At 37.7% G+C, this 22,643-nt stretch overlaps 2 protein-coding genes across 4 annotated transcripts in view; one reads left to right on the top strand and one right to left on the bottom strand.

The window, feature by feature from the left end:
* Positions 1 to 3,936, top strand: part of grin3a (glutamate receptor, ionotropic, N-methyl-D-aspartate 3A) — a 70,506-nt gene extending 66,570 nt beyond the window's left edge. The window contains exon 10 of the mRNA XM_041970625.1: positions 2,139 to 3,936. Within this exon, the coding sequence (XP_041826559.1) occupies positions 2,139 to 2,688 (550 nt within the window). The 3' untranslated portion in view covers positions 2,689 to 3,936. The remainder of the gene's footprint in view (positions 1 to 2,138) is intronic.
* Positions 3,937 to 7,244: 3,308 nt separating this feature from the next.
* Positions 7,245 to 22,643, bottom strand: part of plppr1 (phospholipid phosphatase related 1) — a 55,005-nt gene continuing 39,606 nt past the window's right edge. For all 3 annotated transcript variants that reach the window (XM_041970766.1, XM_041970768.1, XM_041970767.1), the window contains 5 exons: positions 20,156 to 20,288; positions 15,920 to 16,170; positions 14,869 to 15,045; positions 8,570 to 8,701; positions 7,245 to 8,084 (listed from right to left, as the gene is read on the bottom strand). In XM_041970766.1, the coding sequence (XP_041826700.1) occupies positions 8,052 to 8,084; positions 8,570 to 8,701; positions 14,869 to 15,045; positions 15,920 to 16,170; positions 20,156 to 20,288 (726 nt within the window). In that variant the 3' untranslated portion in view covers positions 7,245 to 8,051. The remainder of the gene's footprint in view (positions 8,085 to 8,569; positions 8,702 to 14,868; positions 15,046 to 15,919; positions 16,171 to 20,155; positions 20,289 to 22,643) is intronic.

The raw sequence follows: 22,643 nt of genomic DNA, 5'->3' as shown, positions 1-22,643 counted from the left end.
TGTTACTGCCCGGATTGACTACTGCAACTCACTTCTCTTTGGTCTCCCCAATAAATCCCTCCAGAAACTGCAGCTCCTCCAAAACTCTGCAGCACGCATCATTACACGGATCCCTACTACTCACCACATCACCCCCATCTTACAACAACTTCACTGGCTCCCCGTAAAACAGAGAATTAACTTCAAAATTCTCCTCATTACATTAAAAGCGCTCCACAATCTGGCCCCACCATATATATCTGATCTCCTGCACATTGCCACTCCGGTCCGTTCACTTCCCTTCTCTTCCTCTCTCCAGCTTCTTGTACACCTCGTCACTGTGGGGAGCGGAGCATTCAGCTGTTCTGCTCCCCACCTCTGGAACTCTCGTCCCCCTGATATCCTTACCATAGACTCTCTTCCTCTCTTCAAATCACAACACAAAACACATTTGTTCAGACAGTCCTATGCCATCTAGTCACTCGCCATCTTTATATTGTCCTCCGTTCCGTTTTGTTTTGTACTTATTGTTTTTAACTCTTTTAATGTTTGTTTTGTACCTACTGTTTTTTTTAACTATTTAAATGTTCTTTTGTATTGTGTCCTTGGGTGTTTTGAAAGGCGCTTTTAAATAAAATGTATTATTATTATTATTACTATTATTGATTTTTAAAAATGCTGCTGTCATCACACTATCTGAAAAATGTAATGCAGCAGACCTCCTTATAACTATTGCCAAATTACTTAATTCAACTAGAAAAGAATTGGAAAAAGAATTGAAGTTCACAGACAGGAGTTACACAACAAAACATGATTTGAAAGCCTTTCCCGATGTTGCCAAGCAAAAGTTTATTGCATAGCAAACAAGCATTTAACCGTTCACTCCCACTGTAACATACTGATATATCAGTATTGGCAACATCACAAATAACATGGTCTTTGGTTTCAGACTCAGCAGCAACAGCGGGTCCATCATCATGTCCAGAACATCACTGAGGATGTGAGATTAGATGTGCTCAAGTAGACAGTTAAATTATATATTAACAAACAATATAAGGATCTTAACATTTACATCAAGTAACTTTTATTTTATTGTATGTTAGGCTATAAGCATCTGATTTGCTTGTAAGTGGTCTAAACTCCATGTAGCAGAGATAGACGTTGAAAGTGAAGAAAATGTAAATAAGGGTTGCTCTGAAGGTAGTGAGGAGGTTGAGGAGAGGAAAGAAGAGGAACAGGTAGACAGGAGGACTTTGAGAGGCTGAACAATGCAGAAAATGGCCCCCTGGGGCCGGAATCTGGCAGTCCACTGCTCCCAGCAACCAGGATGGGTTAAATGCAGAAAAAGAATTTCCCAGCTTGGGATTAATAAGATTGTTATTGTATTGTATTTATTGTTGTATTATTTTATTATGGAAAAAAATGTGTGAGACTATTGATCAAGTCAGTATCCACAAGGATGGTTTGTACATAGGGCACATACATCTTAATGACTACAGAAATGTTTCCTAGTGGAAAAAACTTTAGAAGAACTTCTAAGTCATAAAGGAGGAGTTTAGTGTAGGAAATATTATTGTATTTTGTATATATTTAATATAGGTGCAGAATGCCAATCCATTCACTGTTTGTTGTGAAATTTATGTTCTGGTATTTATATTATAAGATCCAAGTTGTGGATTACTGATCAGCAGGCTGAGAATTTACACACTAAAAATAACAAAACAGTCAAAGGCTCAGGGAAGTCACATGTTTCTTCTAATGGAATAGTTAGAGAAAGCATTGCAACCTTTCAGTAAGTATTCAAACTGGTATTTAAGAATCTCAAAGTAATTATCTTAGTGCTCATGTCCAAGACTCAACACATTCATGAACATCTCCTAAGTATCCCTCAAGGTCAAGTGTTTTGTGAGTTGCCATGTGTCATACAGTGTGAGATGTGTTGAATTATGATGTTCTTAAACAACTTGCATAGAATACAAATGCCACTATCTTTAGCTGAGACAAAGGTTGTCACTGAGGTTGGAGTGAAATACCATCTGAGGATTTGATTATACTTTGGATTTAGCTTAGAAAGATGCAGTCAGATAATACATGGCTCTCCTATCTTGGGATTTAAAATTTCTACCTGACATTTCACTTTGTATCCTGCATATCTCCAGGTGCAATGAGGGAAACAACCAGTCAGCCTCTTGGAATCTGGCAGAATCCTCTCTCTGCAACAGGCGAAGGTTCCTTCCACAAGATGTGCAAAATGACCTGGAACGTCCATCGTCACAGGATCTTCCACCTCCACCACCCCCTTCTCCTCTTCGTCATCCCCATACTCTTCCCCTGCTGGAGAAACACCTGCCCAAAGTGACCACCTCTAATGGTCGCTCTGATCTATTAGGGAGGAGCTTGAGCCAAGGAGGGTCTGGACAGGGCATTATACAGTGTCGGGGTATAGGAGTGGGCGACTGCAGTCAGGGCCTGGGTGTGGGCCGGAATCCGCTGGTTCAGGAACTGTCAGAACTGGAGAGTCAAATCCTTGTAATCAAGCAGCAGCTGCAGTCAGCCATGAGACGAAAGAGAGAGCTTGAACAGTACCAATCAGAAAACCAGCAAGCAAACCAGACTGCACCTAGTCAGCCCACTACACACCAGTTTGCTCAGTATGCCCAATCCCACCAGCAGACTAACCAACACACAAACACTCTCCCAGACTTCTGAACCTTGCCTCCTCTGTTTTGTCCAGAGAAACCTTGTTAGCCCCCAAAACCTCTAGGTTCTGGATAACGGTCCTTTCCTGAGTTCTGGAGTTGGAACACACAGACTTCTGGTAGCAAGATCCTCCTTTAGACTCAGAAGTTCCCATGAATGCTGGACTAACATGTCCACTTGGGACCAGATCATGCTCTATGGCTCTAACTGGGATTTTCCTGTGTGCTGGACAAGGGTGAACTAGAACTCTTGAGCCAAATTTGTTTTGGGACCCCCACTAGCTTGTTGTGTCACTGAAGAGCTGTGCATCCTCTCAATCTCCATTTCACTTCTCTTCTATCCCTCCAGCTTTTTTTTCTTTTTCCAACTTTCATTTTCTGCTTATTATTTTCTATTGTCCCTTTCATACCTTCCCACTAAGCGCTGTCTCTTTGATGCATTTGCTTGCCATATTGATAAGCTTGATCATAGGTATGATGACTCTTTGGTATTTAATGGGCTAATTCAATGAGTTTTCAGAGATTCCCCAACAGTGTATGATGACCTTTGGTTGAACCCACCCAGTTAACTCTTTATGTCTTGCTGAAACCTTGTACCTTTCAGACATACAGCTGCTGGCGATTGGTTGATAGTATCACTGGTGATGTAATGTTTCTGGCCCCAGGCAGTGCATTTACTTTGGCTCTGGCCATTTTCTCTAAGAAGTATGTTCAACTTTGATGGGGCTGTTGTTGAAAAAAAATCAATGAAAAAAAAAAAAAAAGGTATTGTCCAAAGCTTTCACAAGACATCTTCATAAAGCAGGCCCAGTTGGCATCTTGTAATGGACAATACACAACCCTACTAATGGATCACTGTATAATGTTGTCCTGCACTTCACTGAAATACTCCCTTTTTATTGAAGAAAGCCACAGTTTCACCTGTCAGAGTCCTGAGTTTTTCTCTACAGGCGTTTCATTGTGGCTTCACAACAGTCGAGTTGATACATGGAGTGATAATAAACCCAAGATTTCTTTCTTTTGTTAAGTTTTGATCCAAAAAGTTTTTTCTTACCCATCTTTCTGAATGAAAACATAATGGTGCTCTATATCAAACATAGCAGTACCATTGATTTATAAGTACAAATTCATTATACATAAACCACTGGTCTGTGTCTGACATGTTACTATGAGTCACATTTACAGCTAACAGTTCCTCTTTGATGAGTACTGTTTTCTTGCATCATTTCTGTTTTGGTTCTGTTATTAAAAATGTACCGCTCCTCTTTGCACTTCCCTTTTTAGTTGGTATTGTTTTTTTTTTTTGTTGTTGTTTTTTTGTTATAAAAATATGGAGGCTTACTCTAAGGAAAGACTACTAAGAATTATTTTCAAGAACATGTGCTGTTCACCGATTACATGCAAATAGATGGGAAACAACAAAGTGAATTAACAACAAAGTCACTCAAGTAAAGATCTGAAGTCATTTGTTAATGACAAAGTGAAGGGTTTTTACAGGATTTAAAAGGATTTCCATTCACTAGTTGCCACCACCAGTAAGGCGATACCTGCTATCTAGGACACATCAATCAAACAAACACAAACACACACACCTTCAAGCTAGTTTTTAAGATTCACCTGCAGTAACCCTTTTCCACACATCTTAATAGATTCCATTATGAAACACCCTGCAGCTATATAAATAACCAAACCTCTCTGAGCTTTTTACCCTATCCTGAAACCATATTTAGTTGGCACACTTGTCTCCACTCATATTGCTTGGAGACAGCAATTTGGACAGGGAGGCATACACAGAATAGCCAGCGATGACATTTTTTAAACACATGGCATGGACAAATACTGCCACACACACCCTCTTACAGCTCCTATCTATTTAACCAGTGTGCCTGCAGGGTAAGCGCCGGCTGTCGCAGTTGAAATGAATACCTGACAGAGCAAAAGAGAAAGTGCACTGGCTGAGCCGTCAGCTTTCTTTTGTGTCTCTGTGCATGTACGCTTTGCTAAGCGGTGACATAATCGTCAGAGAAGTTGATGTGCTGGTAACAGGCTGAATCAACACAAGAACTCAATAAGAATCTGCTTTTAGCATATCCATGCGCATTCTAATCACCTGTCTGGGAAGCATGTGTGGCTGGACGGAAGTGTAATGCGAGGAGAAACACCTTCCACACAGGATTTAACACTGCAAGAGATGAAACTAAAGTCATATTCTTTTTGGCTATTTGAGGGCCTGCCTGAACATCTGCTTATTAGAGAATCATTTTTTTGTTGCTGATTTGTTTTACAAGTGAAAATAAAAAAGCTCAGGTTTTTAGCTTGAAACTGAACTAATTAATATTTGTTCTCAGCTGATTTTAGGTATGTTGTTCAAGCTCAACCTTAAACCTGAGTGGGCCTCAAAAAACCTTTTTTTTCACATTTTCAAACATATGAATCATTTGTCTGTCAACATTGATTTGTACTGCATAATTTAAAGCTGAAGACATCTGTGTTTAGGGTCAAATTTAGGGAATTCTGTTTATTTGAAGGACAATGCAATCATACCTTTAAGCTGCAGATGAGGCAGCAATCTGAAAATTCAGGCAAACACAAGGACAGACATGCTTCCCTTTTATTCCATCAAAGTCGTCAGCGGGACAGCAACCATGTTTGGTCACATTTGTGAGTATTTTTTACTGTACACACAAAATAAAAATCACAGGAGAGCACATATTCTTTGCTACTGACTATTTAATTTTTGGACAAACCAAGAAAAAAAATATATGTAGCATTTATGACAAAATGCTTTTTTATTTTTTGTTCTTAAAGTAAAAGACAGTTATAATCACAATGATCATGAGTAATATCTATAAAACATCTTGACTTCTCTCTTCATGCTGGGCATATCTTCCAATAGGAAAAGGAGTCACAACATTGCATCACAATCCACTGGTGGGTCGGGGAGGGGTAGGGGTGCCTCGAGGAGGAAAAGTGGAGCAGGAGTCATCGAACAGGACTAGCCCAGCCTCTAGTTAATCTCCTAATTTCACTTATTACATCTCTGTTTCAGTTATAAGGATTTCTTCCACGGAATATTTATTTATATTTATTTCTGAACCCTACAGTAGTGGAATCATTATGTAGACCTGACATTAGCCCACCCCACTAGACATGGCTGTAGAGCTGTTTTTATCAACATGAGAGTCACTGAGGAAATTGAGGTGAATGACACTCAAATGGAGCATCTCAACCAACACAAAGACATACATATATACATATATATACATATATATGTATATATATACATATATGAATATATATATATGTATATATATATATGCATATATGTATGTCTTTGTGTTGGTTGAGATGCTCCATTTGAGTGTCATTCACCTCAATTTCCTCATTGACTTTATATATATATATATATATATATATATATATATATATATATATATGTATATATATATATATATATATATATATATATAATTACTGCTGCACAATATTATGTAGTTACGATTACAATATGACCTGTAATAAATAAAATAAATAAAGCTGCTATTATTATGTTTTCTCATACGGAGCCTTACTGGATATGTCTGGATGTGTCTGGACTGCACAGACGTCTGCTGAACTTTATAGCTTGTACTATAATAATGATAGTAGTGTGTTTTAGCTAATTATACATTTTACTAACTCTTCTTTTATTAGTAAAAATGATTTGTTTAACAACACAAACAGATCACATTCTATGGTGTCCTTCAGTCTAAAAGACTAGGGCTAAAATTAAAAAATGACAGCCTTTGTAAAAGTTTGAAAATGTTTCTTTACCAACTTTTGATAAACTATAAGGAGATTTGTTTTGTTTTTTTTATTCCAGTTTGGATTGTTAAAAGTTTAGACATTAATAGAACAATACCTAATATGAATAACAGAATAACTTTGATAAGGCCAGATAAGATGCCACATCAGTCACAATGGACCACTGTCTAACCTCAACAGATATCCACAGCGCTGTCCTTTTTGGCAGATACAAGGTAATTAGGACTCACAATAAAGGCGGCGCTGCAACTCACAAAACATCGGGGGGATTTGTCTAAAGCTCCTTGTGGTTGTCCTGTAGGTTGCAGCGGAGATTAACCAAGTATTCAACATGTCTTGCAGGGTCCCTGTGTTTGTAAAGTGTCATTACTCTTCTTACCAACGTAGTTCGAAATAGCCGACATGCTGCTTTTACGTTTAGTCAAATTCTTCTGCATCCACAGTTTCCCCACTCCTCTCGTTACCTTTACCATCAAAATGCTCGCTTCATGTGCTCTAGTGCTGCAGCTTAGCATCTTCATAGATATATTAGCATCTACGTGGGGCAGGTATCCATGTCAAATAATGCTCAGGAGCATTTGGAACAGCGTCACATAATTTCCTTAAAATATGCAAATAGATACTATTTTTTATCGCAGTTTAGGCAGTTGTTAGAATGTGTATATCGGAAAGGCTAATAATGAGATGAAGGCCAATTTTCTTTATATTGTGCAGCAATAATATATATATGTGTGTGTGTGTGTGTGTGTGTGTGTGTGTGTGTGTGTGTGTATCAATCAAAGGATGCCAAAGCCCATTTTGTGTGACTCAGAGGATATCGTTGACTCTTCCTCACATTTCCTCCAAAAGGGAGAGGAGTTTTTTTTCCCCAGATCACCTAAACTGACACCAAAACATATCCATGTTTACAGCAGGCAAACAGGTCCAAATGGATCATAATAGTCATACAGATTAACAAAAAATCCTTAAAAAATATGACCTAATAATGGTCAATTAATGTACAGAGATATAATAAAAAGAATGTTTCTTTTTTTCCTGTACAAATGACAAACACCACAGAACAACATCAATAATTTTTCCATTGCAGAGTTTTCAGACAAAGTGGGATGGACGTGGTGACCGACGAGGCATTTCAGCTGACAGGATGTGATGTCAAACAGAGTGAGTCGGCTGACAGGAAGTGTGCAGGTTTAACATCGTCAGGATAGGCTACAGCACTCGCTCATACAAAATGTACAAAACACCATCCTCTAACTACAAACAGCACACCTTGGAGGACAGAAACATCCCATGTTTTCAATGATTTCACAAACCTGGGAAAAAAAACAAATCCTGTGCTTACAGTAAGTTGACTTTGTGAAGTGATCTGTACCTCCTGCTGGGCATATTTGAGAGTAGCCAAACCCCATAAAAACCATTACAAACATGGAGTGTTGTGTCCCCCAAGTGATTGAAACAGATAAATCAGGAGTGTTTTATTATGCATTCGGCGCCACGTGGCATGCGTCCTCGTCATTGTGTCTGGAAGTGCTGTGGAGACGCAAACGTGACCCGGTGCTGCCCCCTTAGTCATGTGACCTCCGTCATCGATGCCGAATGGTTCTGAAAATGCAGGTTGGAGGAGGAATGAAAAGGGAAGTTTATGGATTGAGAGAGATAAATGCAGGAAAGTAATGGAAGGAAGCAGGAGTAGGGAAAGGTGTGGTAATGAACAGATAGAGGAAGGTCAATATTAAGTGGTGCAAGTGCTCTGTGTAATCTCCTGTTAATTTGGCAAGGAAGACAGACGTAGTGAAAATATCATGCCTGATGTGTCACTTCTTTGTGTAGACTAGAACAAACAAAGGAAGATGTGACTATAAATGAAACCTTCTCTTTTTTTAAAAGGCAGAGGACAATAAAAACACCAATTTAAAGCTAGATGCTTCCAGTTACAGAACAAGAAAAGGTCAATACAAAATTTTCAAAGGGCAGTTTTTCATTATAAGCCCAAAACTTTGAAGGAACTCTTCCGATTAATAGAGAAAGGTAATGCTCATCACAAACTTTAAAGCTGTTGTGGATCCAGGTTAAGTGTTTTTAGCTACCTGTGCGCTGAGGGTCTCCAGTGGGCTCTCTACGCGGGGGAAAGTCATCAGAGGCAGACCGCGGTAGTCCTCAGTTTTCTGCTTAGCTGCTGAACCATGAACACCTTTGAAGTTGTTCACAACACATATACCCTGAAAAGAATAAGAGGAGTTTGACATTAAGAGTACAGCTGGTATAGAAATGTGACAAAGAACACCAAAGCTACAAAAAGATGCCATCCGTGTTCGCATTTCGGTGCCAAGAGATCTGCATCAGTTTGGATAATAATATACTCCCCCTGCAAGTCTGTTTTTTTTTTTTTTTTGTCATGATGGAAATTTATTAATCTCAGTACTTAAAATCAGCAATTTTAACACAGATGTCTACTGTTATTGCCTCACTTTGGCCACAAGCCTCAAGTGGCCATTTAAAGAATTGCAGTTCGTGGCACCTCCCAATTGCTTTGAATTGTCATCACAGAAGACGCCCTTCATGTTAACGTCAATAATACTGAAATTCAAATTCAAGCCCAATTCCAAAAGTTGATTAGCTGTGTTAAATGTAAATTAAAAAAAAGAATGCAATGCTTTTCATATCACAATAGACTTTTTATGATTCATAAACAGAATTAACTTTTTTTTTTTTACTTTGATGGCAGCTATAAAAAGTAGTAACTAAGTAGTTTAGCTAGCAACAGGTCCATAATATGACTGTGTATAAAAAGAGTACCTTAGAGAGGCATCGACCCTCACACATAAAGATGGTCAAAGGTTCAGCAATCTGCTACAAACTGCAAGTTGTGGTGCAATTCCACAATAATGTTCCCTGGCACAAGATGCAAAAACTCTTGAGTATCCATACTTCACAAAGAACAAAATATCATCAAAAGATTCAGATTATCTAAATACATTTCTGGGCACAAGATACACAGCCTAATTCAGTATGATGATGCCCATGATTTTAAGATCCTCAGTGAAACAAGTTTCTGGTTTAAATATTTGTAGACTGCTGCGTTACCACCAGGGCAGTAAGTGTCAGACAGGAAGGCTACAGCTTAATTTACCTTAATTTACACTATACTTTAGATCTCAGTAGAATTTCAAAATATCCAGAGGTGAAATAATCTCACAGATTCTTGGGCTCAGGGCCGTTTGAGTTCTGAGTTTTTCTTTTTGTTTTGTTTTTTGTCAAACTGCACCTCTCGTGTGGTGTGATATAACACCGACATTTGCTCATTTGCAAACTTAAAAAGCTTAACTGAAACTGATAAGGTTATAAGTTACATACAGGTACACATGCAGGTAGGCTTTGACATATTATCTACATGTAATGTAATAATTTATAACATATTTCATGTGCATCCATATTACAGCTGCTGAGATAGCTGCACTTGAAACACAAACATCAAACTCATGACAGTCATCAAGAAAAGATTCAGGTACTCATCTAAGTCACATAGATTTACAAGTTTGGATTTGTGTGTAAAAAAAGTGAAATGAAGTGTGATGCAAAGCTAAAAAAAAAAAAAAAAATAATTTCCATAGAAACCATAAGCTATAATATTCACCTTCTACAGCTTTTACCTGTCCATAAATAGAAACACAGCTACAGTGTTAAGTATGTTAATGCACTTTCATGACTAATATCGGAGAAGGTAGTGGTATTAAACATAACACTGCAGTCAATAAATATTTTATTTTACTTTAACTCTTAGATCATTGTATGAATACATCGAGAAAGAGACAGCAGATGGATGATTTCTTCAACCTTAAATAAAACAGTCTTTTAATACTATTGAGGTATTAAGCTCAGATAAAGATCACCCAAGAGATTTTGGAGATAGGTGGCCATATTTTCAGCTTCAGAACATTTATTACAGTGATATAAAGTTTATATGGGTGTGAAAATAAATCAAACATAATGTGAGTCTGTAAAAGCCAGATATCATAACAGTCTCTTAAAGTCACAGAGGCTTTTCTTTTATCTCATTCATTTTCTTTTTTATAAGTCTTCCGTTATGACATTTGATACACTGAATGGTTCGGCTACAAATTTGAAGCCTTTGATAAGTGTTTATCACTTTGCACCACAATTTATAACCAATAAAAATGGCAGTACTTGTTATTGTGAGCTGTACTGGAAGACTCTGCAAATCATGGCAGACACTGGGTTTTATCTGATCATAAATTACTTTATGGGCTGTTTAGGTTGTTGCTGCTTGTAATGTGAGTCCTTACTGTCTGGATAATTACAAAGATGGGAAAATGCACTAATTGTAAGCTTACAACTTGGAACAACTAAATTTTTTATTCATCTTTTTTTGTTCCATTTTCACATCTAACTTTTCTTAACATTTAAGTTTGAACAGTTTTAATTATTCTCTTTGGTTTTAATAAATAAACCCCTCAACAAAACCTGATTTAAGTCACAAATTACAATTACCATAAAATCGGTGTTTATTTGCCCATGAGTCAGGTTCTTTTAGGAGCAGATAAGAAAAAAACAGTTCCAGCTTCTGTGAACTCCTCCATCTTCCAGTTAATCAAAAGTCGGCAGCCTAAAGGAGATCCCTTCCCACCAGACACCATCCATACCCTAAGGCAGCATAACAGAGATGAAGCAGATTGACTCACTGCTGGAGGTTTCTCAAGGTTTTCCTGTTTGTGGCAGCTCATGGACCCTGAGTCTCTAGTGCTCCAACATCAAGAAAGTGAGTGAATTAGAGATTGAGGACTAATTTCCGGAAGGGAAAGTCGAAGCTGTCAGCCGGTGTAGCTGCTTTAAATACATTTCTGTCAAACACTCACACTCTAATTTTAAGTCAATGGACGTGCCTCTCCCATGACCTTGGCAGACTGCTTCTTTCCATTTTGTGTACTGTCACTGAGGCAAACAACCCTGCTAAGCTGTCACCTACTGTTTCAGGTAAGAGCAAAGGGAAATTTCTGCTAACATTTTAAACCTTGCCACAAGATTAAAGTGCCAAAGAAATCAGGTCGTTTTAAGGTCTTATTAGTATGTAATAAGACTCTTGCAGGATGTAAGAGTAAGATAAACTTGGTCTAATATCCCAAAGAATGTAAACCTTTTAAATGGTATTTCAACATAACTTTCAAATTAAAGAGACACACTGCAACTCCCTGTAAATTAGATGGGCTTTTTACCTCTATGTGTGCCACCGTTTTCTTGGATGAAGTGGAAACCTGTCCTCCTGTGAGCCAAAACCAAAAGCTTAACACTGATCCCTCAATCTGCTGCCTGAGGACAAATCTCTCCAAAGACCAAAGGTATTTCTTAGTTAATGAGTCCTTTCAGACCTCTTCTTTGAGAACAGACAGCACAAGGATTTTCAAAACAGCAGCTTTCTTCACTCTCCTTATCAATTAACATCCCTCTGGATAGCAATCCATCAAAATGGTGTAGTTCACACATGACAAGACCTAGATGAGCTCCATGTGGACTATTAGGTAGTAGAGATGAAGCCCTCCTCAATTTATTTTGCAATAATAATGAGCTAGAAATAAACTATTTAAAAAGTGCTGAGGTAATGACTGACTTTCTTTCTATAGAGATCACAGAATCAATGAATGTCCTTTTTTAAAGGTCAGCTTACCTTTAGTTGGGCTTCCTCAAAAAGCACCTCTGTGCTGCTATGATTTAAAAAATTCCAGCATGAGTTGGAATGATTTGAACCTAAACTGTGCATTGAGATATCATGTGGAGCTACAGTGACATAAATATTTATTCATATCTACACCATCAAGAAACCTCTCGCAGTTGCCTTCCTATTGCTCAACCTTGACATTTGATATCTTCTAACCATCCTGTCATTCTAATTTTTAGCTCAATTTATTTGCCTACTCTATTTTGGCCGTAAACAGTTGTGCACTGCAAGTGTATGGTATTTGCAAACAATTTTTCCTTACCAGTATCACTCATTAGATCAGTTAGAAGAGACAAACATCACCACGAAGCTTGCCACACCTAGTGTGCATTCAGCAGGGGAGGGGTAAAACACGACGTTAGTCTTAGAAAGACTTTAACGTTCATTAATTCATGAAAACCAAGTTAATTACCCTCATTGAACTATTTTCTATAAGTTAAAAAGCACCGGTACACTAAATATTGACTGAAGTGATTAGTATTCAGGTTAATAATGAGATATAAACAATGTTTATTGTAATTTCTTTCCTTTTTTTTTGTCTTTTCTGGCACTTTTGGATAATCAAACATACCCTGGGACAAAGTAATCCAGGAACATCATGGTTCTTCCTCGGAAACAGAAACATTTTGGGAAAATAAGTCCAAAATCTTAAAATGAAAATGACTTTTTCTGTGCTTAAAATGATGTTTTTGGGTGTCTGAAATGATTACACTGTAACTTTGTTTTTGCCTGCAAAACTCTGAAAATATATCCATGTGTCATTCAGTCACACCATGGTACCAACTCAGATAAGAATAATCCAGCGTCCTCATTTTAATTTCCATCTACATTTTCACATCATGCCACATTCACCGTATCTTGAAAGTTAGCGCTCTTTTGCTAACTTGCCTTGTTATTAACATCAAATTCTCATGAGCAGTTATTAGGTTCACATAGTAACTTAATAAAGACCAGCCTTTTGTTAAATGTCCTATTAGATCAAAAACAATAAGTTACATTTTTACCCGACAAAATGCAGAATTTGGAATTTATAAACGCGACCTGTGTTCCTAACTTCAAATGCAACAACAACAGACATGTATGAACAACCCTCGATTACATATAAATAATTTAGAGTAAACTCTTTGCCTTCAAAGACTTAGATAAAACACATAGAAACCACAGTGGCTCATCCCATGCTCTAAAAAACATCTGCTATTTCACAGACATATCATTAACCCCCAAGGAAATTAAGTTAGTGTGTGAAAAAAAATGTATATGCCTCCTTTAAAGTGTACAAACAAGTTTTTGAAAACTAACTGATCAGTGCAATGCACTCTCAGAATTTAGGTCAAGATGGTCTCACACAAAGAAGCAAAACAAGTACTACCACAGGAAGAAGCAACAGTCTTGCCTCCCATCAGCTAATTAACAGTTCCGCCTCACTCTTCTAGGAAAGGATTCATTCTTTTAACGGATAGCAGAGTTAAACTGTCATTTTTCAGGTAACATCAGGCTCTCCAAAACGTAGACTATCCCAGGCCTAATGAACAGGTTAGCATACTGTAACTTGACAGTGGACAACTAAATCCTAAAGTGAAAGAAATAAGACGATGGCTCCAATCAGGAATCTAACCAGTAGGCTGAACCAAAGCTAACCCACCATCAGAAAACTGATATTTAAGTTTTTTTTTGCTACTGTTTCTTTTATGCTAGGTAGAGTTTGAAGTAAAATTGTTGGGTGTCTACATTTTTAAAGGGTACTGCACAAATCACAGTGCTTATTGTGACACATAAACAACTGGTACTGTGGCATGTATACAATGATAATCTATTTCAGTACCAACCAATGCCCATATTGCATGCCCACATTTTCTCTTTTCTGACTCTTCCCTCTTTGTCTCTGAAAGCTTCTTATAGTCCTTCCTGTTTGATGCGCAGGACACGGCAGCAATTACAGGTAATGCAGCCTCTGAGGCTGATAAATAAACCTTTTGTGAATCCCTTCACCTTCCTTCCTACTTAGTGGGCTTTTCAGTGCAGCCCAAAAAAATTCTGGGGCTTCAGCAGCAATCATTACCCCTGCATTTTAAACACCGTATAAAAATCAGATGGCTGTGAAACGCTGTTTGACAACACCTTGTTCCTGATGTTACGCTATGAACTGCTAACCTGGAAAATGATTGTCTTGTGTAAAATCTGCACATTTATGCCTTGTTATGGCAACTGTTATAATAATCCAGACAACAACACCTGTTACCTCAGGAGAACAGAACCAGAATGTATTAGATTACCTTTGAATAAATCAAAAATAGTTCTTTAAACATGACAGTTAGCTCAACTTTCTTTTCTGCCTCTTCCTCACCATGCTCTTTGAAAACCCAAACAACTGCTGATCTCAGTAGAAATCCAAGTGCCACCTCAGTACTTTCTCTCCTTTCTGCTCTTCTCCTATTCCAGCCAATCAGCTAATGCATCCATAACTTCAGCACTCTATCCTTAAATTACCTGAATCTTTTCAATTTCTGTATATACTATGCTCCTTCTATCACCGCTTCACAAACTATCCCTTAGTTTTACTCAGTAACCTCACCACTTGATAATAATCATCTGAACAACCTTCCTCTTTGTTGTTCTCGCTTTCCCCAGACATTTAGCCCATTCCTTTGTCCTCACCAGAAATAGTGCAATGGCTGATCCCAATATAAATCCAGCCACTACATCTGAACAGTGGTTTCGATACTCTGAGACTCGGTTGAGGCCGGTGAGGAAGGCTGAGCAGAGTGTGCCCAGACAGAGCACAGGCTTGGCCAGGCGGCTGGACTTGGTCTTGATTGTGCTGGTGATGTACATCTAGAGAGAAGGACAACAAGAAAATCAGACAAAAGACAATGAGGATTTAAAGACTATGTTCTTTACTATGTCTCAAATGTACACCTTTACTCCTCTTTTTAGGTAGATGCATAAAGATGTGCCTAATGCAGAGCAACCAAAAATGTTCCCACAGATGTCTAGTCAAAACTTTTACAAATTCAAGGCAGCACAAAAACCCCAGTGGCATAGTAAAACAGTAAGATGTGAAAGCCTTGCATCATAGGAGTGAATTAGTTCTTCAAAACAAAGAGTCTTTCTTCACAAAGAATAAAAGATTACAAGATGGACCAAATAAATGAACCAGTACACCCAGTATTTACACTTACACCTATGTCTCTCTTCTTCTTTCTTTTAATTGTTGCCTCATCCAAAGTGAAAAAAGGAAAAAACTTATTTTTTGTCATGTCAAATGGGTGTGCTTTTTTGTGGCTCATTTATAAATATATATATATATATATATATACTGTATATATATATATATATATATAGATAGATAGATAGATATATAGCTATATATATACATACATACACATATAAATGAGTTTGATCCGTGTGAAATATCCTGAGGCAGTTTCAAGAAAAATAAAACTAAATTTTCAAACACATTCTGAACAATTTCAGCATTCCTCGTCAACAAAACAAGAGCAATGGAAGTAAAGAATGGTGTGAAATATAAACTACAAACTAGGTGTTTCAGGCAGTTCAGGAGTATCGTCTTACATGGAGAAAAAACTATTTATGTACACAAAAGTTGAACACACTGAAAATTTAACAAGGCTTAAAAGGAAAAGAAAAGAAAGGAGTGTTTCCCCCATTTATGTTAATAGTATAGAATTGGGCACTTTCTGCTCACCGTCAGGTAAACAGCAGAGTAAACACTCAGTGAAGCATCCTTGGATGGAAACGAGCGGCGCGCGTTCTCCACTACAATGGGGTTCCCGGTGCAAATGTTGCCATTGACGATAAATTGGTGATTGAATCGACACTCTGTGCCGGTGTAGTTGGGCTTGCAGACAGACAGAAAATAAGGCGAAAGACCTCCGGTCACCACCTGGCCTGCATTAACGAAGATGTCTGTGGCAAACAGACCGAACGCAAACACACCTGCAGCACACAGACAAAAATGAGTACATTAAAACCAACAAACTGGCAGCAATGACACTGACATTTGAACATGCTGACATATTTCTGCTACTTAACTCTATTCTTTATTTGACTGTATCCACACAACTTTCAAAGCTCTCAAATGGTATTCCCATTACCATTGTCGGTACTTGAAATCATTGTTACCTGTGGTAAAGTCAGTGTATAAATATGGCTAAGAATGTATGTGTGGTTTTACACATGTGCATATGCAACACAGTTTGTTGATGAGGTTTTATAAGATTAGTGAATAAGGAAGCAGGCCCTAGTTTTTTGTGAATGCATTATTTTCTTTTACAAATCAGGGTGGGGTCCAATAAGTTTTACTTCTCTCCACTCCTTTTCAAGCATCAATGTATAATTCTTATTTGGAATAGCCTGAATTAAGTCAATTGTGGACTTCACTGTACAGCTACTGGTCTGCATCCTCTGTTTTGTTCCTGGAACACTATCTGCTCAAAAAAAAAACAAAAAAAAACAAAACTATATTCGTTTCATATTTACTCTCTGATAACGTCATTAAAAGCCATAGAAATTATCTACTGCCATAAAATGACCAAACTGATGTGAATGAACCAAAACAGTTTGCCATGGAGCACCTGTAAGTGTGACGCTGTAGAATATAAAGCGATTAGCTCGGCTAGGAATGAATGCTCAAGGTCATTTTATCAAAATTGCTTTGTTTACATGACATCTGGGAGCTGATTAAATGAGAATGTGGAGTTGACTGCTTTAGCGAATTCACTGTAGATATTTCTTGAATGAACACAAAGAATCTGACTTGAATGCAAATCATTTTGGCTCTGCTGTTCAGCTGGTAACAGTGTGACATGGACAGACTTTAAGGCGAGATCTTGCTGCACCAAAGCTTAGTTTGTTTCCAACTAAAAAGGGAAGAAGGGGAAAAGCTGTTGGATGATGGTAATGCACTAAATTTAAATTACCAGGAAAGGAAAGTGAACAAGAGACAGAGAAGGCAACAAAGACACAGAAAAAGCAGCATTTAATAAGAATGATTGCACTGACACTTTCAACCCACCAACTCTGACCCGTGTCAGCATCTGGCTTTATTTTTGCTGTGAAATATGCTGCTGATTATCTGGCCTGCTTAGCCATGAAATTACTGTCCTTTGTATTGTCATCCAGACTGGAGGTGGTGGTGGGTTGCCGGGGTGTGTGTGTCAAGGGGTGTCTGTGAGGGGTATAGGGACATGATTATGTGAAGGGCATTGAGGGAAATGGAGAGGGGGGGTTAGGGTGATAGGAGAGCAGATGGGAGGGAGCAAGAGAGCGGGAAATGAAAAGCTTCAATGATCCTTCAAATCTGAGAGATTGCTCAATAACAGATGGAAATATAATTTAGGTGAATTGCATAATGAATATTTGAGATATGTTTGAGAGGTGTTTATAAAACTGAAGTGGTATTACTCAAAGAAACAAATAACATAATAATATTTCAATTGTGAAATATTTCTTTCGGGGTTGTGGGGGTTATGTAATAGTATCTTGTTTTATTCTTCATTATTTTCTGATCTACTCATTTTTTTTGTATCTTAGATGGATATTGCACAAAATACTTATGATGTTTGTTGTGTGGCTGATAGTTGTATGCACGTTGCAGTGTTTGATGTTGTCAAACACCACACACAGACAAATATTCCTATAGGTTTGCATGATATTGTATTGTATCGCATCGTATCGTATCGTATCACATCGTATCGCATCGCATCGTATCGTATCGTATCGTATCATATCGCATCGTATCGTATCGTATCGTATCGCATCGTATCGTATCGTATCATATCGTATCATACTGCATTACATTGCGTTGTATCGTATATTAAACATGGTTTCAATGGCTACTGCCACTTTTTTAAAAAGCAACGGGGCATGTATTACAGCTGTACTTAAATAGGTCATTCACCAAAGAATGACTGAAATCTGTTACAATTACAAGCCCCTGCCCACAAATTAACTTCTAATAATTCAAAACAACTCGTGCGATCAGCTAAAAATCAGCCAAATCAGTTAAAAATATTTCTACTAAATTTGTCCCCAATTATGGCACAAATTGTGCAACATAAGTACAAATAGTCTTTGATAGAATAAAAAGCAACAAAGCATATTAAATGTAGCTGAAGGCAGTCCAGTTTTTATCCATTTAGTTTTGAGTATTTGAAGTTAGACCTTAAGGGGATGCATCTTGAAATCCATAATCATGATTATGGATTTAATACACTACATACTATATTCTAGCAAAATGTACAATTGAACTGTGACCCTCTCTCTTTTCTGTGTTCCTACATACTATACAGTTGACTTAGATTAGAAAAAAATATCACATTATGTCACTTAGTAAGCTGAAGCTTGTACGGAGGCCTGAGAACAATCTCAGGTTTATACAGTTTGTCAAGTAGACACGAGACAGACTTGTAATAGAGGTAAGGTTGAACTTATGGACTGAAGCAGGCAGCCAGTGCTTAGGTGCTCAAGTCTACATTTTTTTAAATATAATGTCACTCACAGGTAATAAAAGCTTTAGCGGTTTGATAAACTTATACAGAAAACCGGACTAAGAGACAGAGTCTCCGGCAGCACCGTTGCGTGGCAGTGATGAAACTGCTGAACTGCATTATGGTGTACATGTGATCTTTGAATACTGATGTGATCAATTAGCTACAAATAACATAAACTACACACTCTGTGAGTATGAGGCTTTGTGCTGAATGTAATTAAATGATTTCAGTCAGCAATCCATTTCTGGTCTTTCGCTTCACTGAAGCTGCAGTGAGGCGGTGGATCAGTCAAAAGTACAAACTAAGACCTCATGAACCCCAAGACTTGTGAAGGACTGGAGCAACAGGGACCTCAGACACTTTGATGTTGTGTGAAGGTGTATAAAAGATACGAAGTAAAGTTTTGGAACATGCACACGTTTTGAAGTATATTTCTGTGTTGTGTTGTTAAGGCTTGGATGTCTTCATTTAAATGACAGAAAGACTGAGGTGTTGCTATTTGGGCTCGGTGATGCCTACAAGGGACCAGCTGACCTGAGGTTTTTGACTGATTATTTGAAGCCTACAGCAAGAAACCTTGGGGTGTGCTTGGATGGTAACCTTATACTTGACTCACAAGTAGTTCAGTAGTCAAGTCTAGTTTCTTTCAGCTAAGACAACTGTCAAAGGTTAAGCAATTTCTTTTTCAGCATCATCTCGAGATTTTAATCCATGCTTTTATTTTGTAAACTGCTATGCACTTTACACTGGGCTTGGTCAGGCCTCCCTGGCTTGGCTGCATCTGGTCCAGAATGCAGCAGCATTACTTTTAACTGGTATTAAAAATGAGAGCATATTACTCCGGTCTTGGCTTCCATTTATTGGCTGCCCGTTCGTTTTAGAGTTAATTTTAAAATTCTTTTATTTGTTTTCAAGTGCCTCCACAGTCTCGCCCCAGAATATCTGTCAGACCTCTTACAGCCCTACACACCGTCACGCTCTCTCAGATCAGCAGACAAGTCACTTCTTACTGTCCCGTCAACCAAGAGGAAGCTTTGAGGTGACCAAGCCTTTTCTGTAGCTGGACTGAAACTGTGGAACCAGTTGCCTCCACATATTAAGGAGGCCTCTTTACTTGCTGTTTTTAAATCACTGCTTAAAACTAATTTTTTTCTCTTTGCCTTTTAACACTGGTTGAGATGTTGGTTTTTGACTGATTATTTTGACTGATGGTTTCTTATTTATACTGTTTTACCGTTTAATTGTATATGTTTTTATATTTTCTTTTTACTGTTTTATTTTGGTGTGAAGCACTTTGGTCAACGTGTTTTAAAAGTGCTATATAAATAAAGTGGAGTTGGAGTCGGAGGAGTTGTCTCTTACAATCTGGTTAAGTGGATCTTCACTGAATAAGTGGTCTTACTATATACATGGCATGACGGCCATCTTACCTATGAAGCGTACGATGCGACGAATCAGTGGGTTCAGGTAACAGCAGTCTCCCGTCACTATGGTTTTCTCCTGGGCCAGGAGAACCTCCCTCGTTGATTTCATCACATACATGGAAACCTCTCCGATGAAAATCTACACATACATTCATGCACACAGATTAAAAAAAATAAAATAAAATGAAAATAAAGGCCAGAGAAGGAAACAAACCTTTTTTTTTTTTTTAAACATCTTGTTAGCTTGCTGGACATTTTGCCTCAGTCTGGCCTGTGTATATAAACCACAGTGTCTTAATGCAACATTTCTGCTGGTCCATTATAGAGTGGACATTACATCTGGTCTAATGGAAAAACTGCTGCTGGACACACATAATGGAACTCGTTGCCAGCTGCCTCAGGTTATACACACTGTTAAAAAAAATATATGTGTGTTTATTAGAAACAGTGTGCATTCAGTAAGTGCATATGTGTGCAAAAGTGGTTTGGCCTTTGATGTATGTGTGTGTACCCAGGAATAGTTTGTTCAGAGCCCCAGGACAGGTGTGTTTTCCTCCATCTCTCTCTCTCTCTCTCTCTTTTTTTTAACCAACATGGTTTTTGCTAAAAACAAATAATCTTTATTTATTTATTTATTTTGGTTGTACAAGCAGCACAAGTCACTGGTGTGATGACACTGAGGAAATAAAAGGCTGAACACTGGAATGTCTGGAATGTCAGCATAAGTATTACATGCACAGATAAATTTATACTGAATCATGTCCTGAGATTGTGACTCAGCATTGGTTGTGACACATCAAAATGCAGTTTTTATGTAGGCCAAACAGAGAGGTCAGTGTAACAGTAACTAGCCCTAAAAGTAATCAGTCTTGTGTTATGCAAAGGGGAATTAATTATGTAATTGTAAGCTAAACTTATTACAACCTAATGAGTGCTTTATATACCATTTATAGACCATTTTGTTTGAAGTATGCAGATGAAACCAGTGGGCTTCAACATACATGCAACTAAAGGTTGATTATAACCTTCTGTTTTAAAAATTAAGTCAGTACACAACTGCATTAAATTTGCATTCTATCTGATGGCCGGCAGGGGGCAACTCCTGTAATTTATTAAGGGAATGCATATCTTTAGAAAGCTATGAGATAAAGACTTCACTTCTCAATGAATGTGTCATGGCAGCAAAATATTTACTTAATGAGACTCAAGTCTAAGTTAAATCAGGGAAATCTGTTCCCTTTCACCCTGTCTCTACTCAAGTTGTGCTACTCCTGCAGGCCTATTGTCTTTGTTGCTTCTGCTTTCTCATGTTGTCAAAATAATTCCATCAGTTTCCATGTCAGTGGTCACATCCAATTACTGTATCTTTTTGCCTGAATATTCAGAGCCAAACAGTGTTAAACATATGATCTTCATTTACTGGATTTTAATTCAGTCTCTAAGAGCCTTTCAGACCACATTCCATGCAACCCTGTAAAAAGCTGGTCTAAAAAGCACTTATTAACTTTTGCATTAAGTGAAAGTGAAGCCCAGGTTTCCATAATCCCATAACCCTCAGAGGTTTTTTTTTTGTTTGTTTGTGTATGTGTGTGTGATGTTAACATTTCCAGACAACTTTCTTTTTTGGCTCGGACAGAACATGTTAGGCGCTCCTGCTTGGTTGTGTTATTTCATGAAATGCTAAAACCACCTTTAAAAAAAAAATACAAATATCAAAAACTGACTGAAAACAACCCTCCCCAAGTACATCATTAGAAACTAAATAACAACGTAAAGTTCAACTGACTCAGTGATGTTTTAGCAGAAAGTGAAAAGGTTAAACATGCAAGCCTTTTAGAGAGAACATTACCTGTAAAAAGAACTAACTTCTTATTTTATTAATTTTATTGCGTATTGGCCGTGATGCATCCCATATTGCAGTGATGCTCTCATTTCGTTTTGTATCACAAATCCCGCTCATCCCTTTCCAGCATACCAGCACAGTTTAAGTCAACGTTAAAGACCCCAGCTCACCTCGCACGAGGCTGTGGTGCATTTTTTTTTAGCTCCAATCAACATTAAGTTAATATGCTATTTTTTACTTTATGTAATCTGACAATGAACAACAATAAACTTTACAATGAAAAAAGACAGTATAACATCTCTAAAGTGAGTGTATTATCATCCAAAGTAATTGTAATTTTAATATTTGTTATAATCAAACATTGTCTGGTATCGCTACATTTCTTAACTGTTTAAAGTTGTGAATTAAAACCCTCCTACACGACAACTCAGTGTGTATAGTGTTAGAAGAATCCATTCCATATGAATCAGTAGATATGAAGAATGCATTAAAAGGCTTTGTGTAAAATATAAATGGTTCATCATCTTTTCAAAACACGATGTAAGCCACTGGAAACTGAGGAGTCCATCTCTAACAATTTGTTGTACTTTTAGTTTCCTAATGTGGTGAATATTCTCAATGGGTGAGCAGAGGCACACCAGTTTATTACCA

This window comes from Melanotaenia boesemani, chromosome 19, assembly GCF_017639745.1.
Source record: "Melanotaenia boesemani isolate fMelBoe1 chromosome 19, fMelBoe1.pri, whole genome shotgun sequence".
Classification (NCBI taxonomy): Eukaryota; Metazoa; Chordata; class Actinopteri; order Atheriniformes; family Melanotaeniidae; genus Melanotaenia; species Melanotaenia boesemani.
The sequence above is the reverse complement of the archived record's forward strand: the minus strand, read 5'-3'. Positions and strand labels throughout refer to the sequence as shown.